The 22,207-nt window shown below is 37.9% G+C and overlaps 1 protein-coding gene and 1 pseudogene across 1 annotated transcript; both read right to left on the bottom strand.

Annotated features, from left to right (window-relative positions):
- Positions 1-7,644: 7,644 nt before the first annotated feature.
- Positions 7,645-8,616, bottom strand: LOC113248264 (olfactory receptor 56B1-like). Its single transcript, XM_026489631.4, has one exon. The coding sequence runs from the start codon at positions 8,614-8,616 to the stop codon at positions 7,645-7,647; it is 972 nt and encodes a 323-aa protein (XP_026345416.3).
- Positions 8,617-20,907: 12,291 nt separating this feature from the next.
- LOC113248265 (olfactory receptor 52N4-like) lies at positions 20,908-21,464 on the bottom strand (annotated as a pseudogene).
- Positions 21,465-22,207: the final 743 nt, after the last annotated feature.

The raw sequence follows: 22,207 nt of genomic DNA, 5'->3' as shown, positions 1-22,207 counted from the left end.
TAGACCATCTTCAATTCTTTACAGCCATATTTTTCTTTTCATATGAGGATTGTTTGCTCCATGTTGTTTTTGCTACCCAAAGTCAAAGGAACAAAGTCACAGCTCAGTCTCTCTAGAAAATAATCAAGGAAAATTACACTATGATTTGGAGGATGAGTAGGGGAGGACAGGTAAGAAGCAAGAGGAAACTGGTCATTGATCTAATGGTGGAGAACGATTTTCTAACTATTCTCATTTTTCCTTGTCATGGGATTGATTCAGGCCTAACTTCCACCACTACTGAATGAAGATTCCCAATAAGATAGAGAAATAGTACAAATGATCATAATCGCAATAGCATTATGCTGAATTTTAATGCCTTTTTGGGAAAACACACATTTAAGAAGAACACCCAATCCCACACAATACTTCTGCCTTCAAATTGTATGAATGAAATCAAAGATTTATTTCTGGAAAAATAATAAGCAATTGGTATATACCCAAAGCTCTTCTCCACTTTACCTTACTGCCTACCAAAAAAAGAAAGAAAAAAAATCCTGTCACTACCCCCTCTTTTGTATATCTTTAATACCTTAGTTCCTGGATAGCAAAACAGTAAGCTGAATGCAGTCTGGTCCAGGTATTTAGGGTCTTGTTCAAGGAAAATCACAATCCAAAAATAAATGTGCATGTGCAGAGCCAACCTCCAACTTCCTTGATATCTGTATTATTGAACTGAGCCTTTAAAGGAAAATGTGTGTCTTGTGTCCCAAGGGAACATTCCAGTGTACTGGAGACACAGGGCTTGGTGTTTGGATCCTAATAACCTCAATGGGAGGAGGAAAAAAGAACAAGAAATTTCCATTCTTAGTACCCAAATATGGATAAATAAGTGAAAAATCTCACATGTGTGTGCTTATGTGTTAATATGTATGTACAGGAAGGTAAAGGATGAAAATGAACGCCTGTTATTTTAAATTAAAATTAGGAATTAATATTTATTACAGATTTATATTTCCTTTTTTCCCACTGCCCTGGGGAAAAATAGATCAAAAGCTCTTGAGCAGAGAATTTCTTGGATTCACACACATATTCATTTTCTAATTTCTTCTTTTATTCATGTATTGTTTCATCTCTTCATTTGATTACTGTTTATTGAAAACTTTCTAGTCTCCAAGCTATGCTAGGAAATATGTAGGCATGGCCCTGGTTTAAAAGCTTACATTTAAGGGAGGAAAATGGTGACAACTATGGCAATCTAAAAAAGAAAGGAATCAAAAGTTTAGGCCTATTACACCTACATATTAAGTGAAGAAAAATTAGGTCAATATAGATCTCAACATTTTACTGATACTGGTGCCCTTCTCACCAGTGCATTCCTTGGTAAATGTTGTGCCTTCCAGGTTTTCCCATAGAACACAGTTCTCTGATGGCTTCTGGCTTTACATAAATACATCAACTACAGCATGCCCACTGCCTTTACCTTGTCATTGTTTTCTCTACTTGCTGCCAGGGCAACTCAGGCATTTCCACTTTCTCTAGGCTTCAAAGAGGCACTTTGTGTGTGAGTTTGTCTTATATCACAGAACTTTTACCAGGGTCTCAATATAGTATCTACAGAAAGCTCCCCAGTTCAATGAATCCTCTATGTTCTTCTGTCTTACATTCTGGTCTCCTTGATCAATGACCCTTAAATTCCAATGCCCTGGTCCCTATCTTTCTCTTGCAACTCATTCATAGTGCAATCACATTGAGATTTAACCTTAGTTACCAGGTTGGCAACCTGGAGAGGGCGATGACCATATTCTTGTATGAGAGAGACGCCCTCATTGACTTCCTGCATGAGGGTAGCCTTAACTCTTACAAATAAAGAGGTAGACCATACTCTGAGGGTTCAGAGTTATGCAAAGCCAAATCCTTGGGGGCATCCATCCAGATACCCACATGCAATGTTTCAGGATCCCAGGTTTTCTAAACCAGAGACAAGCCGTTAATATAACAGACCTGCCTTGCTAAGTATTAAATGACTATTGGGTTTTGCAATTCATTTTTCAAGGTCAAATTCACTCCTCAGCTGTGTTCTTTTTAATTCAGGGTATGAGTCTCTGCAAACTCTTTGAAATCTATTGCACTTTAACTTACTCTTGGTGAACTGCCTTCGTTTGCTCATTATTGCTTAACATGGTCTCAATACAACATAGTAATAACCAGTAGACTCCATGGTTCTAGCCATTGTTCTCCTCCCCCTACCCCCATCATCTCACCATCGGTGAACTCTTCAGCAAGTATACCATCACCTTGTGCTAGGAACTAACTGTGCCCCCTTCTCCTCTCAGATTGGGGTTCTTCTTGCCACTGTGAAGTGGGAGATCAATTTCAGAATCATTTCTGACCACCTATTTTCTTAAATCACTCTATGGTTGTAGACTTCTAAGAAGAAGACTATAAGGTAGGATTAGACATTGAATAGATGTATTAGGGAAAAAATCTATGAGGTGTTAAGGTGAAGGAAGCAAGAGAAAATGAAGAGAGGCTTTAGCTTTAGATACAGGTCTGACACCTATGGAAAGAGGGCAGTAAGGAAGGATTGCACAAGCCCTCAGTGCAACTCTGAGAATGCCGGCCCCAGCTGGTAGAGAATCTTTGAGCAAAGTTGGAGACCATTAAAGGAGTCCCTTTTTGGGCAGGAAGGGCCTAGCTGAAGTTCCCCTGCTGTGTTCAGTGATTATCTGGGAGCACCCAAGGGAAGCAGGATCTGGTGTGAGTGGTGTTGTGCACCCAAAGGTGCAGGCGGTGAGGCCATCAGTCAGTGGAGCTTCCTGTCAGCTTCTCTGGAAGGATCATGTGAAAGGGACACACCCATGACCACCACACTAATTATAATGAAATCCTAGACATTCCAAATTGAGAGACATTTTGCAAAATACCTGCCTTGTACTCTTTAAAAATGTAAATATCAAAAAAGTATGAGGAAATGTCCCATATTAAAATGAAAACATAGCAATAAAATGAAATGTCTGATCTTGGATTGGATCCCAAACCTGGAAATAATTGCTACAAAGGACCTTATAAAGTAGACAAAATTTAAATATGAACTGTGAGATTATAGTAAAATATCTTATAAAGTAGACCTTATAAAGCAGACAAAATTTAAATATGAACTGTGAGATTATAGTAAAATATCAATGTAATTTCTCTGATTTTTTGTCTGTTTTATGGTTATGTAAATCAATGGCTTTATTCTTAGAAAATACACTCTGAAATGTTTATGAGTAAACAACCAAATTATTTTCAAATTGTTCAGAAAAAATTTATGTAAATATACATACCTACAAATGGAAAGAAAGAAAAATGATAAAGTAAATGGGGCAAAATTAAACCATTGGTGGATCTGTGTAAAGAGTATACAAAATTTCTTGTTGTGATCTTACAACTATTCCATCAGCTTCAAATTATATCAGAATAAAAGCTTCTTTAAATTTTGTCAGAGCTATTTACCAAGCAGTACAATAGTTAAAAGGTTATTTTTTAGGATTTTGTAATATATATGTAATTTGTCAGCATTCAAAATTGTGTTATTAATTCTTCCTTCTACAGTCTAAGATCCTTTTTGGAGGCTGAGTAATAGTCCATTGTGTATATGTGCGTGTGTGTATTTACATATTTATACCACATCTTCTTTATCCATTCATCTGTCGATGGACATCTGGGCTCTTTCCATTGTTTGACTATTGTGAATATGGCTGCTATAAATATTGGGGTGCAGGTGCCTCTTCAGATCACTACATTTATATCTTTGGGATTAATACCTAGTAGTGCAATTGCTGGGTCATGGGGTAGCTCTATTTTTAACCTTTTGAGGAACCTCCATACTATTTTCCAGAGTGGTTATATCAGGTTGCATTCCCACCAGCAGTGTAAAAGGGTTCCCCTTTCTCCACATCCTTGCCAACATTTGTTGTTTCCTGACTTCTTAATTTTAGCTATTCTGACTGATGTGAAGTGGTATCTAATTGTGGCTTTGATTTGTATTTCCCTGATGCCAAGTGATGTTGAGTAATTTTTCATGTGTCTGTTGGCCATTTTTATGTCTTCTTCGAAAAAATGTCTGTTCATGTCTTCTGCCCATTTCTTGTTCTTTGAATGTTGAGTTTGATAAGTTCTTTATAGAATTTGGATACTAGCCCTCTATCTTAAAACACATTAAATCAAATGTTTTAAGACAAAACCTACCTATCAGTTGTTTACATCTTTGGTAAGAGGAAGAAGATGCAGAGATAAGGTACTTTTCCCACTCTACCTGTAATGTACCTTTTTTACTTATTTTTTTACATAATTCTATATCTTTTTACATATTTTTGCTCACCCCTTTTAAAAAATATCAAAATCTCAGTAACCTTGTTTAATGTAATCAAAATACTGTTACATAAGTACAAAAAGGATCAGGTAGAATGAATAGTGTAAAATATACTGATTATAAGAATAAAAGAATACGAAAAGCTTCTATAATATTCCACATAGTGACTTTTACGATTTTTTATTACCATAAAGATAAGCAAAGGGCATTCATAACCATCTACCCTCTGATTCTCAAATATGAAATAGCACAGTGGATGGAAAGCATAGTTATTGTTTGATAACATTCATATTCCAATCATCTAAGCAAGTGTCTGGAGGTGGGCATTGTAAAAGGGAAAAAGATACACAGAGCATAAGGGAAATGTCAAGAGCAGCATTTCAGGAGCAGAGAGGACAATGGTTCCTTCAGTAGACAGCTCTGAAGTCCCCCCACCCCAGAGTGCAAATCCCTTCTTTCCTGCTGACTGCTTTGTGGGAGGTTTTGGCAGTATCACTGCTTTTTACATCTTGGAAAATACAAGCAAATTTGTCAAATTTCATCTTCCTATATTTATTCCTGTCACCATCCAGCATGGGTTTTTGAGTAATATCTCTCACTTTATATCCCGCTAATGGCGTATTAGCTTCCTTGAGAAGCTCGGGACATTCAATCACACATTAATCCGTTGTTGTTGGGATCAACATTGGCCAGGTCTCTGAGTTCATTGGGCTCATCTTCAGAAATCTGAGTGGGAACCATGTCATCCATTTAAAGTACATCTGTGATGCTAAATGCCACTAGAGATGGACAACTTCTCTGAAGAAAAGCTGGCTAAACACCACTTTCAGACCTGCTCAGGGTGGAACGTCACTTGGGACCTGATCTGGCCCAACAGCTGTGACCAATGCACCCAGACAACTTCTGTCCTCATAATCTTGGCATCTGTTATGGTTTTCTTTTCAGTGACAGAGCAGAATGGCTTATTTTGAAAATCTGTGGTCTACCACAGAAACTTGAATTTATTTATTTTCATTTAAACGCTGATAAAAAATACTGAATGTCCTATGGACTCATAAAATTACATTTTTTTAACCATGATATATTTCAGGACAAGATAATGAATATATATATATTCTGCCTTTTGTGTGGGGAACCAAACTAATAAGGAAGATCCTTCACATTATTTTTATTATACCTGAGAACTGATAGAATTTACCTTTTATATCTCACCGGAAGATGAGTGACAGTATACAGTGTGCAATAGAGCTGTTAGCGTGTGGTAGGCCTACGCCCCAAATTAATCCTCATTTTTCAAGGTAATCCATAGACTATGCCAACTACTTAATGAAATACTCTAATCACAGGCTCAGTGGAAACCAGCCCAGAGCATAACGCAATTCATGACACTATTAGGGTAAGCCTTATTTCTGCTGTTCATTGGTTTTAGGAAAAGACAAGAGCATATTCAGGGCAAGATTTTTCAACGGGGTAAATATCCCACATCTGCCTCCTGCTTTACAGACTTCTTATTTCTGCCCATCTATAAATCTGCTTCTGGCAAGAAATGAAAGACACACACAAATGTGAATCTGAGGAGAATTTCATGAAGTTGGCATTAACTAGTTGTGAGGTTAAGGAAGCAAAAGCAGATGTTGAAAAAAATAGTGGCTGTTTGGTACCTGGAGACCAATGTAATGCCTTTATCACTTCCTTGCCCTGAAGAGGAGAGAATATGTTTAAAATGTTTTGGGGGGAGCACTGGGTGGCTTAGGTTGTTAAGCTTCTGACTTATGATTTCCACTTGCTTCATAATCCCAGCCAGTGTCTTCATGAGATTAAGCCACCGTTCAGGCTGCACACTGGGTGTGGACCTGCTTAAGATTCTGTCTGTCCCTCTGTCTTTGCCCCTCCCCACTTCTCACCTGCTCTCTCACTCTCTAAAATTAAAATAAAAATGTAAAAAAAAAAGCCTTTAAAACTCTTCTCGAGTAAACCATGCATGCTGTAGCTGTTGCAGGTGTGTCGCCTGAGAAGTGCTTCAGGGGTGGGAGAAGAATAAACAACCCACGCTCCTCTTGCACTCCAGTTACCAGCCAGGGACTCCTGTTGGAATATTCCAAGGGGCTGCTAGAAACAGAGAAGCCCAGAGTACACAGTGTATGAGCTTCAGACATGCAGGATACAGAACAGTGCAGGAACAGACCTGCAGGATACAGAAGAGTGCAGGAACAGACCTGCAGGATACAGAAGAGTGCAGGAACAGACCTGCAGGATACAGAACAGTGCAGGAACAGACCTGCAGGATACAGAACAGTGCAGGAACAGACCTGCAGGATACAGAAGAGTGCAGGAACAGACCTGCAGGATACAGAACAGTGCAGGAACAGACCTGCAGGATACAGACCAGTGCAGGAACAGACCTGCAGGATACAGAACAGTGCAGGAACAGACCTGCAGGATACAGAAGAGTGCAGGAACAGACCTGCAGGATACAGAAGAGTGCAGGAACAGACCTGCAGGATACAGAACAGTGCAGGAACAGACCTGCAGGATACAGAAGAGTGCAGGAACAGACCTGCAGGATACAGAACAGTGCAGGAACAGACCTGCAGGATACAGAACAGTGCAGGAACAGACCTGCAGGATACAGAACAGTGCAGGAAAGTAGAGAGTAGCCCTGGAGAAACAGATGGAGCAAAAGATAAATCCTTTTGGGCATCCATATTTTCTGTCTCTCTCTGACTTCCTCTCTCCTCTCTCTCTCTCTCTCTCTTTATCTCTTTGTCTTCTCTCCCTCTCTTATCTACCTACCATCTATCTGTATCTTTTGGCTTCCGTTTATCCGAGTTTGGTGATCTTGCCCTATTGTGCCCAGAGCCCCATCATAGACTGATTTGTCATTGTTCATCTGAAGGGTTTTCTATTTCTCTTCATGCACATTATTGGAATGAATTTGTTCAGGCAGATAAACTTTGGTCCCAAGGAACAACTGTCAATGAATAATCATGATATGTAACTCATGTCCCACTCACTTACTCTTCAGTTATATGTGTATTATTATGTTCATTTTTATTCTAAGGTAGACGCATAATTCATAAACTCTAGTTTTATTCCATTTCATGATTTGGTAGAAAGTCCTTCCTTTCCCCACGTATATTCATCTCTTATGAATATTTTGGAGCTACTCAGAATTTTTTACTGTTGTTGTTTTCAGAGGCTTTTGCAAAGTGAAAAATACATCTCAAAGACATTCACTTCCCCGTCATCTTTGAAGTTCTAGTGTCCGTTCTAAAAGAAGCTGAAGTTCCTGTGCATCATGGAGAAGGTCACTGGTGCCTTGTGTGCTTTTCTAAGCTCAAGCAAAACACCTTTTGGAAGCCTGCCCTAAGTTCTTTAGTCCTAAGTGCATAAACCAGAGGGTTGAGGGAAGGGGGGATGATGTTGTGCAGCACGTTGAGTAGAACTGGAATCAAGGGAGCTTTAGGTTCTGCCAGGTGAGTTACTGAAATCACTACAACAACTGTGTAGAAGAAGAGAATAAGGATGAGATGGGAGCTACAAGTGCTCAGAGCTTTGGATGCGGCTTCAGCCGAGTTCAGTCGAAGTACCGAGCGCAGAATCCAAGTATATGACAGGATTATAAGACCTAGGTCACTCCCCATTCCAATCCATGCCAGAACCAACTGGCAGATGCTGTTTGGCCTCCTGTCATCACAAGCCAGGCTGGTGACCCCAAGGTTAGAGCACAGGCAATGCTCAATCTCATTCCTGGAACAATAGTTACGCTGGGCTGCAAGCACAGGCACGGGAATGACAAGCAAGCCATTTCTAAGTACCATGAACACGGTAGCTTTTAGGATTAAGGCATCGGTGACAATTGATGGGTAGCGAAGAGGGTGACAAATCGCTACATATCTATCAAAAGCCATGCAGAGGAAGATACCAGACTCCATGCCAACAAAGCAGTGAATGGCATAAATCTGAGCAAAGCACTCAGGGAGGCTGATGACCTTGGCATCAAACCAGAAGATGGCCAGAATCTTGGGCATAATGGTGGTGGCCAGGCCCATGTCCACCACAGAGAGAATGCCCAGGAAATAGTACATGGGCTGCTTAAGGGCCGGGTCCTGGCAGATGGTGACGAGGATGAGGATGTTAGCACCAATTGCTGAGAGGTAGAGAAATGCCAATGGTAAGGAGAGCCAGTGTTGCCAGCTGTGGATGCCTGGGAATCCCATCAGGATGAACTCAGAGACCTGGAATTTGGAGCTATTAGAGCCTTTCGGAGATGCAGACATCTTTTCCTAAGAGAAAAAGAAAATGATTTTCAAAGTTGATTTCTTCGAGCAGAATTATCATCAAACATTATTTTTAAACCATCTCTGCAGAGTATAGCTTGGTGCTATAATAAAATAAATTCTGTGGCCCATTCCTTACAGAAAATTAAGATAATTTACAATGATGTTCTGGGGCCTTGACAGTAGAAGTTAAACTTCCAGGAAGCATGTATCCCTATTGGCTATTCAGGGAGGACGCAGCATACATCTCAAATTTCTGTTTGCATTGTCCACAGCCAACTCAATTTGGGACCATCATGTAAATATGATTCTAGTCGATGCTTTTTTTAAAGCTTCATCATCTCTTCGGAAATTTTGTGAAATCAAGTGGATGTGTTGGTTTTCTTCATATTTGTCTCAACCTTGCTTCAATTTTTTATTAACTAACAACAAAGAATTTTTTTAAATGCAGAATTACGAGACATTAAATTTTGTAGCTGCACCATTCCCAGTTGCTATAGATGTCCACTAATGGTTTACATACCTTACAAAAATTTTATACCACAGATTAGAGCTTTGCAAACATAAGTATGGTCATATTAAAAGAAGAATTACTTTTTTTTTAACAATCCACTTGTATGGACTACTAAGAACATTTCAAAAGAATAACTTGATAAATGAAGTGTTCATGACCAAATTGGTTGATTTGAGGAGTCACATAATAAAGAAAACCATAGATAATTTTTTTTTAGTTTAGTCTTAGAGAATCTATAAAGGCATATAAATATGGTATTTAGGCACAGGTAATAAGATGACTTGATTTTACTTAATAAACAAGAAGTACTTGTCCGCAATATTGAAGACACTGCCACTATATGTTCAGAGTCATGTTCAAATCTACACTTATCTTTTGTCAGGCTCTGTTGTTTTTCATGTACTTTTAATTCTGTTCAGGAGCCAACCAGCCAAGCCTGAAACTAACAAATGAGCCTTTCCTGTTGGCAAACAACTTCTCCCTTGTCCTGCTGCTTCCTCCCCTTTACGTCACTCAGGCAGCCCTTCCCTTGAGTGTTGCTTCTGCAGCCTTACCTGGTCGCCTTTATTTGCCTTTCCCTGCCCTTCTTTCCTTTTGTCAGCAATCTGAGTGTCCTAAACCTGGTATTCTCTTGCTTAAAATAATCCAAGCCCTCACACTTTCTTTCCGATAAAGTTTAAATTCCTTTTCAGCACATAAGACAGTTATGGATGTATTCTTATCATAATTACTTTTAAATATAGAAAAACATATCTGAAAGAAATTAAAATTCTCTTGCATTATCAGCAACAAAAGAAGATTCGTATTCACAACTAGATACATTTTTTCCCCAGAAATGTCTTGCTGCCTCTGTGTTTGGATAAATGTGTAATAATGCCTAATCATGGGGCAAGTCATCCCTCTTTACTTTTTTTTTAATAATAATTTTTCATTATGTTATGTTAGTCACGATACAGTACATCCTTAGTTTTTGATGTAGTGTTCCATGATTCATTATTTGCATATAACACCTGGTGCGCCATGCGATATGTGCCCTCCTTAAAATCATCCCTCTTTAATGGTAATGTAATTTGATGAAACTAAAGTCATCTAACTGTATTCACGGCAATTTGTGACAAAACAGACACAAACAGGTTTGGAGATAAAGCTACTTTGACTTTGGACTTTCAGGTCAGAATTCTGAGGATTTCAGCTTCCTGGCTCCATCTTGAGAGCTTGGAAGTATGTGACCCAGTTGCCTGTATGAGGTCTGGTACTTTTGCCAAACACTCATCTATTATGACACATCCTCCTATCAAAGATGCAGTGTTACATCTTTGATTTCCCCCTGATTGATATTAGTGCAAGCCAGTTAAGAAAAGGAGCAGATTAGAGTTCACAGAAAGGAAGTAGTGTTTGAAATATTTTTAGCAGTTAGAGATTAGCAGGACATGGCATACGATCCTGCTATGGAAAACAGTTAATATAGTCATCCTGAAGATCATCTGGTAGCTGTTTTATAGATGAAGTGACTTCTAGAGCACAAACCACCCTCTATTCTCTAATTCTGGCCCTAACCCTCTTGAAAAGTTTCTCCAGCCTCTATTTTCTGCCAGGGCAGGGGGAAAAGTCCATCCCTTATGCAGGATGTTGCCAAAACTACATAAGAAAAGGTTAAGGATGAGCCATTGGATGCTCTGGGATTTAGCCAATGTAAGAGTGCCAAGGTTTTAGTACTTAACTGTGGTTATGAGCAGAGACTCACAGTCTGAGGTCCTGAAGTTTCCTACCTGGGAAAAAACACAAAACACAACACTCTGAGAAAGGAGCTTTACACGCGAGGTGAGGACATGTACTCTGTTGACACATAGCACAGAAATTATGAGCTTCTGGAATTTATGGGGAGTAGTAGACAGCTCAGTGATTAAGGATAATAGACTTCCCTTGGAGACATGAAGAAACAACAGTCCATAGAGAAAGGAGGAATCCTAGGATATGAAATCCCAAAAGGTTGGAGAGGAGATTAATTCAGAGATATGTTTCCTGTCAGTGGAAACTTAGAGCTTACATAAACACAAAAATACATTCATTTTTGAAATCAAAATGGCCCTAAGAAAAGTGGGCTGCTTTTATTAGTGTTTGAATTGTTCTTGGGTACAACATTTCAGGGGGTTTAAATTCTGTGCTTATGATGTCATGCTTAAAAAATTCTTAGAGGTGAAAGTATTTATTCACCCTGTATATGTGTGTGTGTGTGTGTGTGTGTGTGTGTGTGTGTGTGTGTGTGTATACGTTGTGTTCCTACTGTGTTTACAAAATATGGCAGGTATAGAATGATCAATAAACTGTCATGGTCCCTGTTCACATGGAAACTGTGAACTAGTTGGGACGGCGGATAAAACGCTAAATAAAGAATCTAACATATAGATCTCTATAGACTGGGAGAAGTGCTTTAATGCAAAAGCACCCAGAGATATGATAGCATATAATGGGGAGAATTAAGTTAGTCTTGGTGTCAGAGAAGGATTTATAGAAGAAACACCAGTTTATTTTGAGGGCACAGTAGAAGTAGGAGTTGACTATGGTGTTCGTTTGATAATGGGGGTGGGGGAATGGAAAGGATTCCAAGAACTTTAATGCTGAAATGACAGGATCATGGTAAATTCAAGGTAATAGTAGAGGCTAAATGTGGCTGGAGCCCTAAGGAGTGGTGGAAAATGACATATGAGATGGTATAGAGCTGGTGAGCTAACAGAGGCCAGAGACTCATAAGCAAATTTATGGTAAAAGAATAATGGACCACTGAAGTTTTTAAGGAGAATTAGGACATAGCAGCAATGAAAAGACCAGATTAGATGTGGCAAGAATAAATATAAGTAAATCAGGTGAACAGCAGTAATGCAAAGGAGCAATGACTTGGTGTTGACTAGGATTGGGGCAGTGAAAATGAAGAAAAATGAATAAATTTAGAAGTGGTGGTAAAATTGATCACTTCTGTGACCAAAGAATAATTCTTTTAGTATTTTTTTAATTTTTTCTCTTTACTTTTTTTTTCTCTCCCTTTGAGTAGAGTTGACAGGAAATGTTACATTAGTTTCAGTTGTACAAGACAGTGATTCAACAAGCGTATACATGCTGCTATATTCACCGCGAGTGTAGCTACTGTGTCATTGTGCAATGCTAGTACTATACCCTTGACTCTATTCCTTATGCGGTACCTTCTATCCCCAGCACTTACTCATTCCATACCTGGAGGTCTGTACCTCCCACTCTCTTCCACCTACTTCACCCATCCCCCACCCCCTCCCCCTGGCAACCATCAGTTTGTTCTCTGTATTTATTGGTCTGATTCTGCTTTTTATTTGTTTATCCATTTGTTTTGTTTTTTAGAGTCTACACTGAAGTGAAATCATATGATATTTGTCTTTCTTTGTCTGATTTCTTTCACTTAGCTTAATACCCTGTAGTTTCAACCACGTCGTTACAGATGGCAAAACTCATTCTTCTTTATGGCTGAGTGATATTCCATTATATATATTGACATGATGTCACATCTTTACTTCTTTAGTCATTTGTCTAATGATGGATACTTAGGTTTCTTCCCTATCTTGGCTATTGTAAATAATGCTGCAATAAACCTAGGGTGCATATATCTTTTAGAATTAATGTTTTCATTTTCTTTGCATGACTACCCAGTAGCAGAATTGTTGGATCATATAGTATTCCTATTTTTAATTCTTCAAGGAACCTCCAAACTGTTTGCCACAGTGGCTGTGCCAATTTACATTCCCACAACACTGCAGGAGTTGTTTCTTTTTTCCCACATTCTCGCAAACACTTGTTATTTCTCATTTTTTAATTCTAGTCATTCTGATAGAGATATCTCATTGTAGTTTTGATTTGAATTTCCCTAATGATTAGTGATTATAAGCATCTTTTCATGTGTTTTTTGGCCATCTGTATGTCTTCTTTGGCAAAATGGCTCTTCAGGTCCTCTGTCCATTTTTAGTTGGCTTATTTGGGGTTTTTTGGTGTTGAGGTGTGGAAATTCTTTATGTATTTTGGATTTAACCCACTATTTGGTATATCATTGGCAAATATCCTTTCCCATTCAGTAGGCCACCCTTTGTTTTGTTGATGACTTCCTTTACTGTGCAGAGGGTTTTATTTTGCTTTATTACAGTTTTTGTTTTTGTTTCCCTTGCTTTAGAAAAATGTTGCTGTGGCTGAGCAGAGATCGAGGGTTCCAATTTTCCCCATCCTTGCTGACACTAGTATTATCTTTTTTATTATAACCATTCCAGTGGATGTGAAGTGGTATCTCATCATGGTTTTGTTTTACATTTCCATAGGGACTAAATGTTGAGCATCTCTTCATGTGCTTATTGGCTTATTTATATCTTCTTTGGAAAAAGGACTATTTATATCTTTTGCCCAGTTTTTAATTGGTTTATGTTTTTTATGACTGTGTTCTAAGCATTCTTTCTATATTCTGACTCTGGTCCCAAAATATCAATTTGAGGGGAAAAATTGGAATGACCAAAATATTACCAATTACAATAATATATAATATATTGTCCTAGTTATTTGTTGACATGTGATTTTCATAGTAGTCTCTAACAAACCTATGCATCCCTGTGGTATCAGTTGTAATGTCTCCTCTTTCATTTCTGGTTTTGTTTGTGTCCTCTTCCTTTTTTCCTTAGTAAGGTTAGCTAAAGTTTTGCCAATTTTCCTCACCTCATCAAAAAACTAGGTCTCAGGCCTAACCCATGCACAAGAAAGCAGTTAATCAAGATTAGAGCAGAGATCAATGAATTAGAAACCAGGAGCACAGTAGAGCAGATCAACAGAACTAGAAGCTGGTTCTTTGAAAGAGTAAATAAGATCGATAAGCCACTGGCAAGACTTATTAAAAAGAATAGAGAAAGGGCCCAAATTAATAAAATTATGAATGAAAGGGGAGAGGTCACAACCAACACCAATGAAATAGGAAGGATCATTAGAAACTTTTATCAACACCTTTATGCCAATAAATTAAACAACGTGGAAGAAATGGATGCCTTCCTGGAAACCTATAAACTACCAAGACTGAAACAGGAAGAAATTGATTTTTTAAACAGAACGATTAATTATGAAGAGATTGAAGCAGTGATCAAAAACTTCTCCAAAAACAAGACCCCAGGGCCTGACGGATTCCCTGGGGAACTCTACCAAACATTCAAAGAAGAAATAATACCTATTCTCCTGAAGTTGTTTCAAAAAATATAAACAGAAGGAAATCTACCAAACTCATTCTATGAGGCCAGTATTACTTTGATCCCCAAACCAGGCAAAGACCCCATCAAAAAGGAGAATTAGAGACCGATATCCCTGCTGAATATGGACACCAAAATTCTCAACAAATCCTAGCTAATAGGATCCAACAGTACATTAAAAGGATTATCCATCATGACCAAGTGGGATTCATCCCTGGGATGCAAGGGTGATTCAACATTCGCAAATTGATCAGCGTGATACATCATATCAACAAGAAGAGTCAAGAATCATATGATCCTCTCAATTGATGCAGAAAAAGCATTTGACAAAATACAGCATCCTTTCCTGATTAAAACACTTCAGAGTGTAGGGATAGAGGGTACATTTCTCAATTTCATAAAAACCGCCTATGGAAAGCCTACAGCAAATATCATTCTCAGTGAGGAAAAGCCTTTCCCTTAAGATCAGGAACACGACAAGGATGCCCACTCTCGCCATTATTATTCAACATAGTACTAGAAGTCCTTGCAACAGCAATCAGACAACAAAAAGGGATATAAGGTACCCAAATTGGCAAAGAAGAAGTCAAAATGTCTCTCTTCCCAGATGATATGATACTCTACATGGAAAACCCAAAAGACTTCACCCTCAAACTACTAGAAGTTATAGAGCAATTCAGGAACGTGGCGGGATACAAAATCAATGCTCAGAAATCAGTTGCATTTCTATACACGAACAATGAGACTGAAGAAAGAAATTAGGGAATCCATTCCATTTACAATAGCACCAAAAATCATACGTTACCTTGGAATTAACTTAAACAGAGACGTAAAGGATCTATATTCTAGAAACTACAAATCACTCTTGAAAGATATTGAAGAAGACACAAAAACATGGAAAAATATTCCATGCTCATTGATCGGAAGAATCAACGTAGTTAAAATGTCTATGCTACCCAGAGCAATCTACGCTTTCGATGCCATCCTGATCAAAATACCAATGACATTTTTCAAAGAACTGGAACAAACAGTCCTTAAATTTGTGTGGAACCAGAAAAGGCCCTGAATCACCAAGGAATTGTTGAAAAGGAAAAACAAAGCTGGGGGCATCATGTTGCTGGATTTCAAGCTGTACTAGAAAGCTGTGATCACAAAGACAGCATGGTACTGGCACAAAAACAGACACATAGACCAATGGAACAGAATAGAGAACCCAGAAATGGACCCTCGGCTCTTTGGGCAACTAATCTTTGATAAAGCAGGAAAAAACATCCAGTGGAAAAAAGACAGTCTCTTCAATAAATGGTGCTGGGAAAATTAGACAGCTACATGCAAAAGAATGAAACTTGACCACTCTCTCACACCATACATAAAAATAAACTCCAAATGGACGAAAGACCTCAATGTGAGACAGGAATCCATCAAAATCCTAGAGGAGAACATAGGGTGCAACCTCTATGACATCGGCCACAGCAACCTTTTTCATGACACATCTCCAAAGGCAAGAGAAACAAAAGTAAAAATGAATTTGTGGGACTTCATCAAGATAAAAACCTTCTGCACAGCCAAGGAAACAGTCAAAAAAACTAAGAGGCAGCCCATGGAATGGGAGAAGATATTTGCAAATGACACAACAGATAAAAGACTAGTATCCAAGATCTACAAAGAACTTCTCAAACTCAATACATGGGAAACAAATAAACAAGTCAAAAAATGGGCAGAAGATATGAACAGACACTTTTCCAATGAAGAGGTACAAATGGCTAACAGACACATGAAAAAATGTTCAAAATCATTAGCCATCAGGGAAATTCAAATCACAACCACGTTGAGAAACCACGTTATGCCAGTTAGAATGGCAAAAATGGACAAGGCAGGAAACAAAAATGTTGGAGAGGATGTGGAGAAAGGGGATCCCTCCTACATTGTTGGTGGGAATGCAAATTGGTACAGCCACTTTGGAAAACAGTGTGGAGGTCCCTCAAAAAGTTAAAAATTGAGCTACCCTATGATCCAGCAATTGCACTACTGGGTATTTACCCCAAAGATACAGACATAGTGAAGAGAAGGGCCATATGCACCCCAATGTTCATAGCAACATTGTCCACAATAGCTAAATTGTGGAAGGAGCCAAGATGCCCTTCAACAGATGACTGGATTAAGAAGATGTGGCCCATCTATACAATGGAATATTACTCCGCCATCAAAAAGAATGATTTCACAACATTTGCAGCAACATGGATGGGACCAGAGGAGATGATGCTAAGTGAAATAAGTCAAGCAGAGAAAGACAATTATCATATGGTTTCACTCATTTATGGAACATAAGAAGTAGGAAGATCGGTAGGAGAAGAAAAAGGAAGAAGAAAGGGGGGGTAAACAGAAGGGGGAATAAACCATGAGAGACTATGGACTCTGGAAAACAAACTGAGGGCTTCAGAGGGGAGGGGGTGGGGGAATGGGATAGGCTGGTGATGGGTAGTAAGGAGGGCACGTATTTCATGGTGCACTGGGTGTTATACGCAAGTAATGAATCATGGAACTTTACATCAAAAACTTGGGATGTACTGTATGGTGACATAACATAATAAAAAATTATTATAAAAAAATAATAAATAAATAAGTAAATAAATGAATAAATAATCTAGGTCTCACCTCATTGACCTTTTCTATTGGTTTTATGATCTCCGTTTTTTTTTAATCTCCAGTTTGTCTTTGTGATTTCCTTCCTTCCTTGGTCATAGTTTGTTCTTTTTCTTGTCCTTGAGGTATAAATTGAAGTTGTTTCTGAGATCTTTGTATTTCTTAATACCTGCATTTATTGTTATAAGTTTCCATAAAAACTGCTTTTGCAGCAGCCTCTATGTGCTGCTGTGTGAGGATTCTGGTTTCAATTCTTTTGAGTCTTTTCAATGTTAATGCCTTATTCCCCTTTTTAAATTTTATTGCACTGTTTGGACCTCTACTACAATGTTGGATAGAAGTGGGAATGGTTGACATCTTTGTCTTACCATCATCCTCAAGGAGAAAGATTTTAATATTTCGTCATTAAGTAGGAAATTGACTGTAGGTTTTTTGTTCATTCCCTTTTAAAGATAAGAAATTTCCTTCTATTTTTAGTTTTTACTGTGTGTTTTTATCATGATTGGATGTTTAAATAAAACAAATTTTGTCTTAATCTATTGTAATAATTGTACATTTTTTCCTATTTAAGTATATTTTGTGGTATTTAAATTGGTAGCACTTTAGTGTGTGTGCTCAAACAACCAACTTTGAGTTCCTAGGATAAATCCCATAAAATATTACTTTCAGATAATGCAGAAACAAAAGCAAGAAAATATTGGAACAAGATCACTTTTGAGAAAAACTGAAGAAAGCCTGACACAGTGCAATTAAAGCTGATATACCAAATTGTTTCATCTCTAGTTTTGGCAAAGTTTCTCCACAACCAAAGCATTACACTGTGCTGAAATAATTCTCTGGCTCAGTTTTTGATACACAGAACTTTTAAAATGAGACCCTTATAAATAAATAAATAAATAAATAAATAAATAAATAAATAAATAAGACACTTAAATTATATCACAGCTTATCAGTTGCTCTTCAGTTTTTTTTATTTTATAGTCATTGGTGTGGCCTTCAGCTGGTAATACAAGGCTAACAAAAGGGTTACAGTTTGCATTTTGACAAAAGAACACTACAGGTTTTATAAAGTAAGAGTTGTGTTTCCATGAATAACAATTATGCCATCAAGTTTCCTTCTGTCAGGCTTGTAAAACTGTACTTTATGTTTGAATACAACAGTGTTTTTCTGATTATTTTCCCAGATATAACCCAGTGTAGGCTCAATGAGTTCAATGTGTTAACAATAGGGCTAATACCATATCTTCTACACCTAGATCTTGGCTGTATTTTCAGTAGGCTCCACACCCAGCATAGAACCCAACATGAGACTCAAACTCATCACCCTAAAAAGCCAAGATCAAGAGACAGATGCCCAACCACTGAGCCACGCAGTGGTTGAAAGCAGGTTTACACACAGTGTAGTGTCAATGAGAGAAGTATAAGGCGATTCCCGTATGCTTCTACACGTATGTGTGCAAATGCTTGGTTTTAATTTCTTTTTCTTTTTTTCTTATTTTTAATTTAAATATAGTTGACACACAATGTTACATAAGTTTCAGGTGTACAACATAGTAATTCAACATCTCTGTACATAATGCTATGCTCACCACAAGGGTAGCTACCATCCGTCACCACACAGCACTATTTATTACAGTATCATTGACTGCATTCCTTATGTTGTACCATTTAGTCCCATGACTTCCTCACTGCATGACTGGAACCTGTATCTCCCACTCTCCTTCGCCCATTTGGCCCATCCCCCCACCTTCTTGCCCTCTGGCAACTACCAGTTAGCTTTCTGTATTTACGGATCTGATTTGCTTTTTGTTTGTTTGTGAATTCATTTTTTTTTAAGATTCCACACATAAGTGAAATCGTATATATTTGTCTTTCTTAGTCTAACTTATTTCACTTAGAATAATACCCTCTAGATCCATTCATATTGTCTCAAATGGCAAGATCTCATCCTATTTAATGGCTGCAAATTTTCTTGTATATATATACCACATCTTCCATGTCCATTCATCTGTCAATGGACACTTAGGATGCTTCTATATTCTGGTTCCTGTAAATAATTGTGTAGTCAACAGAAGGGTGCATATACCTTTCCAGATCAGTGTTTTTTGTTTTCATTGGATAAATACCCAGAAGTGGAATTCTTGGTTAATATGGTATTCCTATTTTTAATTTCTTGAATAAACTTCATACTGTTTTGCACAGTGGTTCAGCTATTTTTTCTTAATTAAGCATTCTCCCTAATTGCTGCCAACTTTTCATTGGTATCAAGAAGGTAAGCAAGTTGATTTTGACAGTTTTATTCTAGTTTATCCATTGCTTTTATTAGGGACCAACTTTTAAAATATTGTTATTTTGTCATTGTCACTTATGTCATTCACAGTTTACTGGCTTTTGTGTGAACACAAGTATTTCTCTGGGATAAATGTCTAGAAGTGTAACCACTAAATTGTATGACAGTGCCAGTATTTTCTTTTTAAGAAACTACCAAAATATTTTCCAGAATGGCTGTCCCATTTTATATTCCTACCAATAATATATTAGTGACTCAGCTTCTCCATATTCTTGCCAGAATTTCATGTTGTTAGTACATTTTATTTTATCCCGTGTCATGGTTGTGTAGTGACATTCTATTAGAATTTTAAATTTTATTTGTATATGGCTAATGATGTTGAAATTTTTTTAAAAATTTATTTAAATTCAATTTAGTTAATGTATAGTGTATTATTAGTTTCAGGGATAGAATTTAGTGATTCATCAGTTGCACATACACCCAGTACTCATCACAAGTGCCCTCCTTAATGCCATCACACAGTTGCCATTCCCCCACCCACCTCCCCTCCAGCAACCCTCCATTTGTTTTGTAGAATTGAGTCTCATGGTAATTTTTCCTTCCCTTCCCTTATGTTCATCTCTTTTGTTTCTTAAATTCCAGGTGTGAGTGAAATCATAGGCCATTTTTTATGTGTCTATTTCCCATTTGTATGTCCTTATCAATGAAATGTCTGTTTATAGGTTTGTCTATTTTATAATTGGATTTTTTTTTTTTTTTTTACCATTGAGTGTGTGTGTGAATGTGTGTTTTGGATAAGTCTTGAAAATGTTTTTCATTCTGAACTTGCCTTTTCATACTCTTAATGGAGTCTTTTACAGAGCAAATTTTTTTAAAAAAAACTTAATGTGCTTTAATTTTTCACTTATTTATTTTTTTGAACTGTGTTTTGGTGTCAAGTCTAAGAATTCTACTTCATTAGGTTCCTAAAGATTTATCCCACTGTTTTTTTAGAAATGTTTTATTGCTTCAAATTTTACATTTAAGTTCATGATCCATTATTTTGAGTTAATTTGTGTGTAAGGTACAATGTACACTCTTGATTTAGGTCAACAGTGTTTTGGTTTTGTTTGCCTATCCATGTCCAACTCTACTGGCAGACTTCTTTTGAAAGGCTACATTTCCTTTATGGAAAAAAAAGTTTCAGATTTTATTTATTGGAGAGAGAGAGAGAGAGCAACGTGGGAGGTTGGGGGGGGGCGGCAAGAGCAGAGGGAGAAGCAGACCCTCTACTGAGTGCAAGGAATCCAATGCAGGGCTTAATCCCAGGACCACAAGATCATGACCTGAGGGAAAAGCAGGTGCTTACCCCACTAAGCCACCCAGGAACCTCTCCTTTATTGAACTTCGCTTGCTTGTATTTGTCAAAAATCATTTGGACATATATGTGGGGATCTATTTCTATGTTCTCTATTCTGTTCCATTCATCTATGTACCTATCCTCTTCCAAAACCATAGTCTTGATTATTGCAGCTATGTAAGTCTTGAAATTGCAAAGGCTCCTTCCTCATTTCATTGTGTCTTCAGTTGTTTTCACTATCGTCATTCCTTTGATGTTCCAAATAAATTTAAGAATAATTTTGTCTATATGAGCAAAAAATATTCCCTCTGCAGAAGGGCAGTTGCTTGGTGAGGACAGCAAAGGGAATGATGAGCAACACCCCTCTCAGGAAAGTAGCAAGCCCAACCTTTGCAATGACAGGATTGGTGAGGATAGTTGAGTAGCACAGCAGGTAGCAGATGGCTACGTAGTGGTCTAGGGTCATAAGCATGAGCACCCCAGATTCCATCCCTGTGAAGGTATGGATGAAGAACATCTGGACCAGACATTCATCAAAGCCAATTTTTCCTTGAGATGGAGCCAGAAGATGCAGAGAGCTTTAGGAATTGTACTAGAACACATGACAATATCATTTAGGGAAAGCATGGCTAGAAAGTAATACATGGGTCTGTGCAATGAATCCTCGTAGTGGATGAGGTAGAGCGGCCCACAATTCCCTACCATGGCCACCACATACATGGAGCAGAATGGGAAGGAAGTCCACTTGTGTATATCAGCCAGTCCTGGGACTCCACTAAGAATGAATGAGGCTGGGGTCCAGTTTGTTTCATTCAACATTAGCATGATCAATTAGAACTAAAATTCACGTGTGTTTTCTAGAGTAAGAAAAAGAGAAGGAAAATATACTCTATGGCTACTGTCTCCCTCCCATACCCACCCACGTCTTAAAATTCCATAGTGCATTTTAATGATCAACCAAATTTCTGAGACCCAGGAAATAGGGGTTTTTTTTGATCTGTTATTTTGTTTATTAATTAAGGGATCTGTTCATCTAACAAATTCTTTTTTTTTTTTAAGATTTTATTTATTTATTCGACAGAGATAGAGACAGCCAGCGAGAGAGGGAACACAAGCAGGGGGAGTGGGGGAGGAAGAAGCAGGCTCATAGCGGAGGAGCCTGATGTGGGGCTCGATCCCAGAATGCCGGGATCACGCCCTGAGCCGAAGGCAGACGCTTAACCGCTGTGCCACCCAGGTGCCCCATCTAACAAATTCTTATTAAGCAATCTAAGTTCTCACCACACACTGACCCTGCATGATTTTTTTTAAGGATTCCAATCCTCACAGATTTATAATCAAGTGTAACTCTGTTATGACTCCTCCCAGGGATTTTGGTTAGAATACCTTACTTACCTATCAATAAGTGTATGCATCTCCCTGTTGGTGTGATCTCAAAAAGACTTCTTTGATTACATCACCAATGACCCAACAGATATAATTATTTTATATTCATATTGTTAATTGAGGGACAATAATTATTTTTGATACTAAGTTACTGTTTGATGCATTTCTAAATATTAAATCAT

This window comes from Ursus arctos, unplaced genomic scaffold (assembly GCF_023065955.2).
Source record: "Ursus arctos isolate Adak ecotype North America unplaced genomic scaffold, UrsArc2.0 scaffold_22, whole genome shotgun sequence".
Lineage (NCBI taxonomy): Eukaryota > Metazoa > Chordata > Mammalia > Carnivora > Ursidae > Ursus > Ursus arctos.
The sequence above is the reverse complement of the archived record's forward strand: the minus strand, read 5'-3'. Positions and strand labels throughout refer to the sequence as shown.

Coding starts and splice junctions, on each gene's coding strand:
- LOC113248264 (XM_026489631.4), bottom strand. CDS start 8,616: ATGTCTGCATCTCCGAAAGGCTCTAATAGCTCCAAATTCCAGGTCTCT.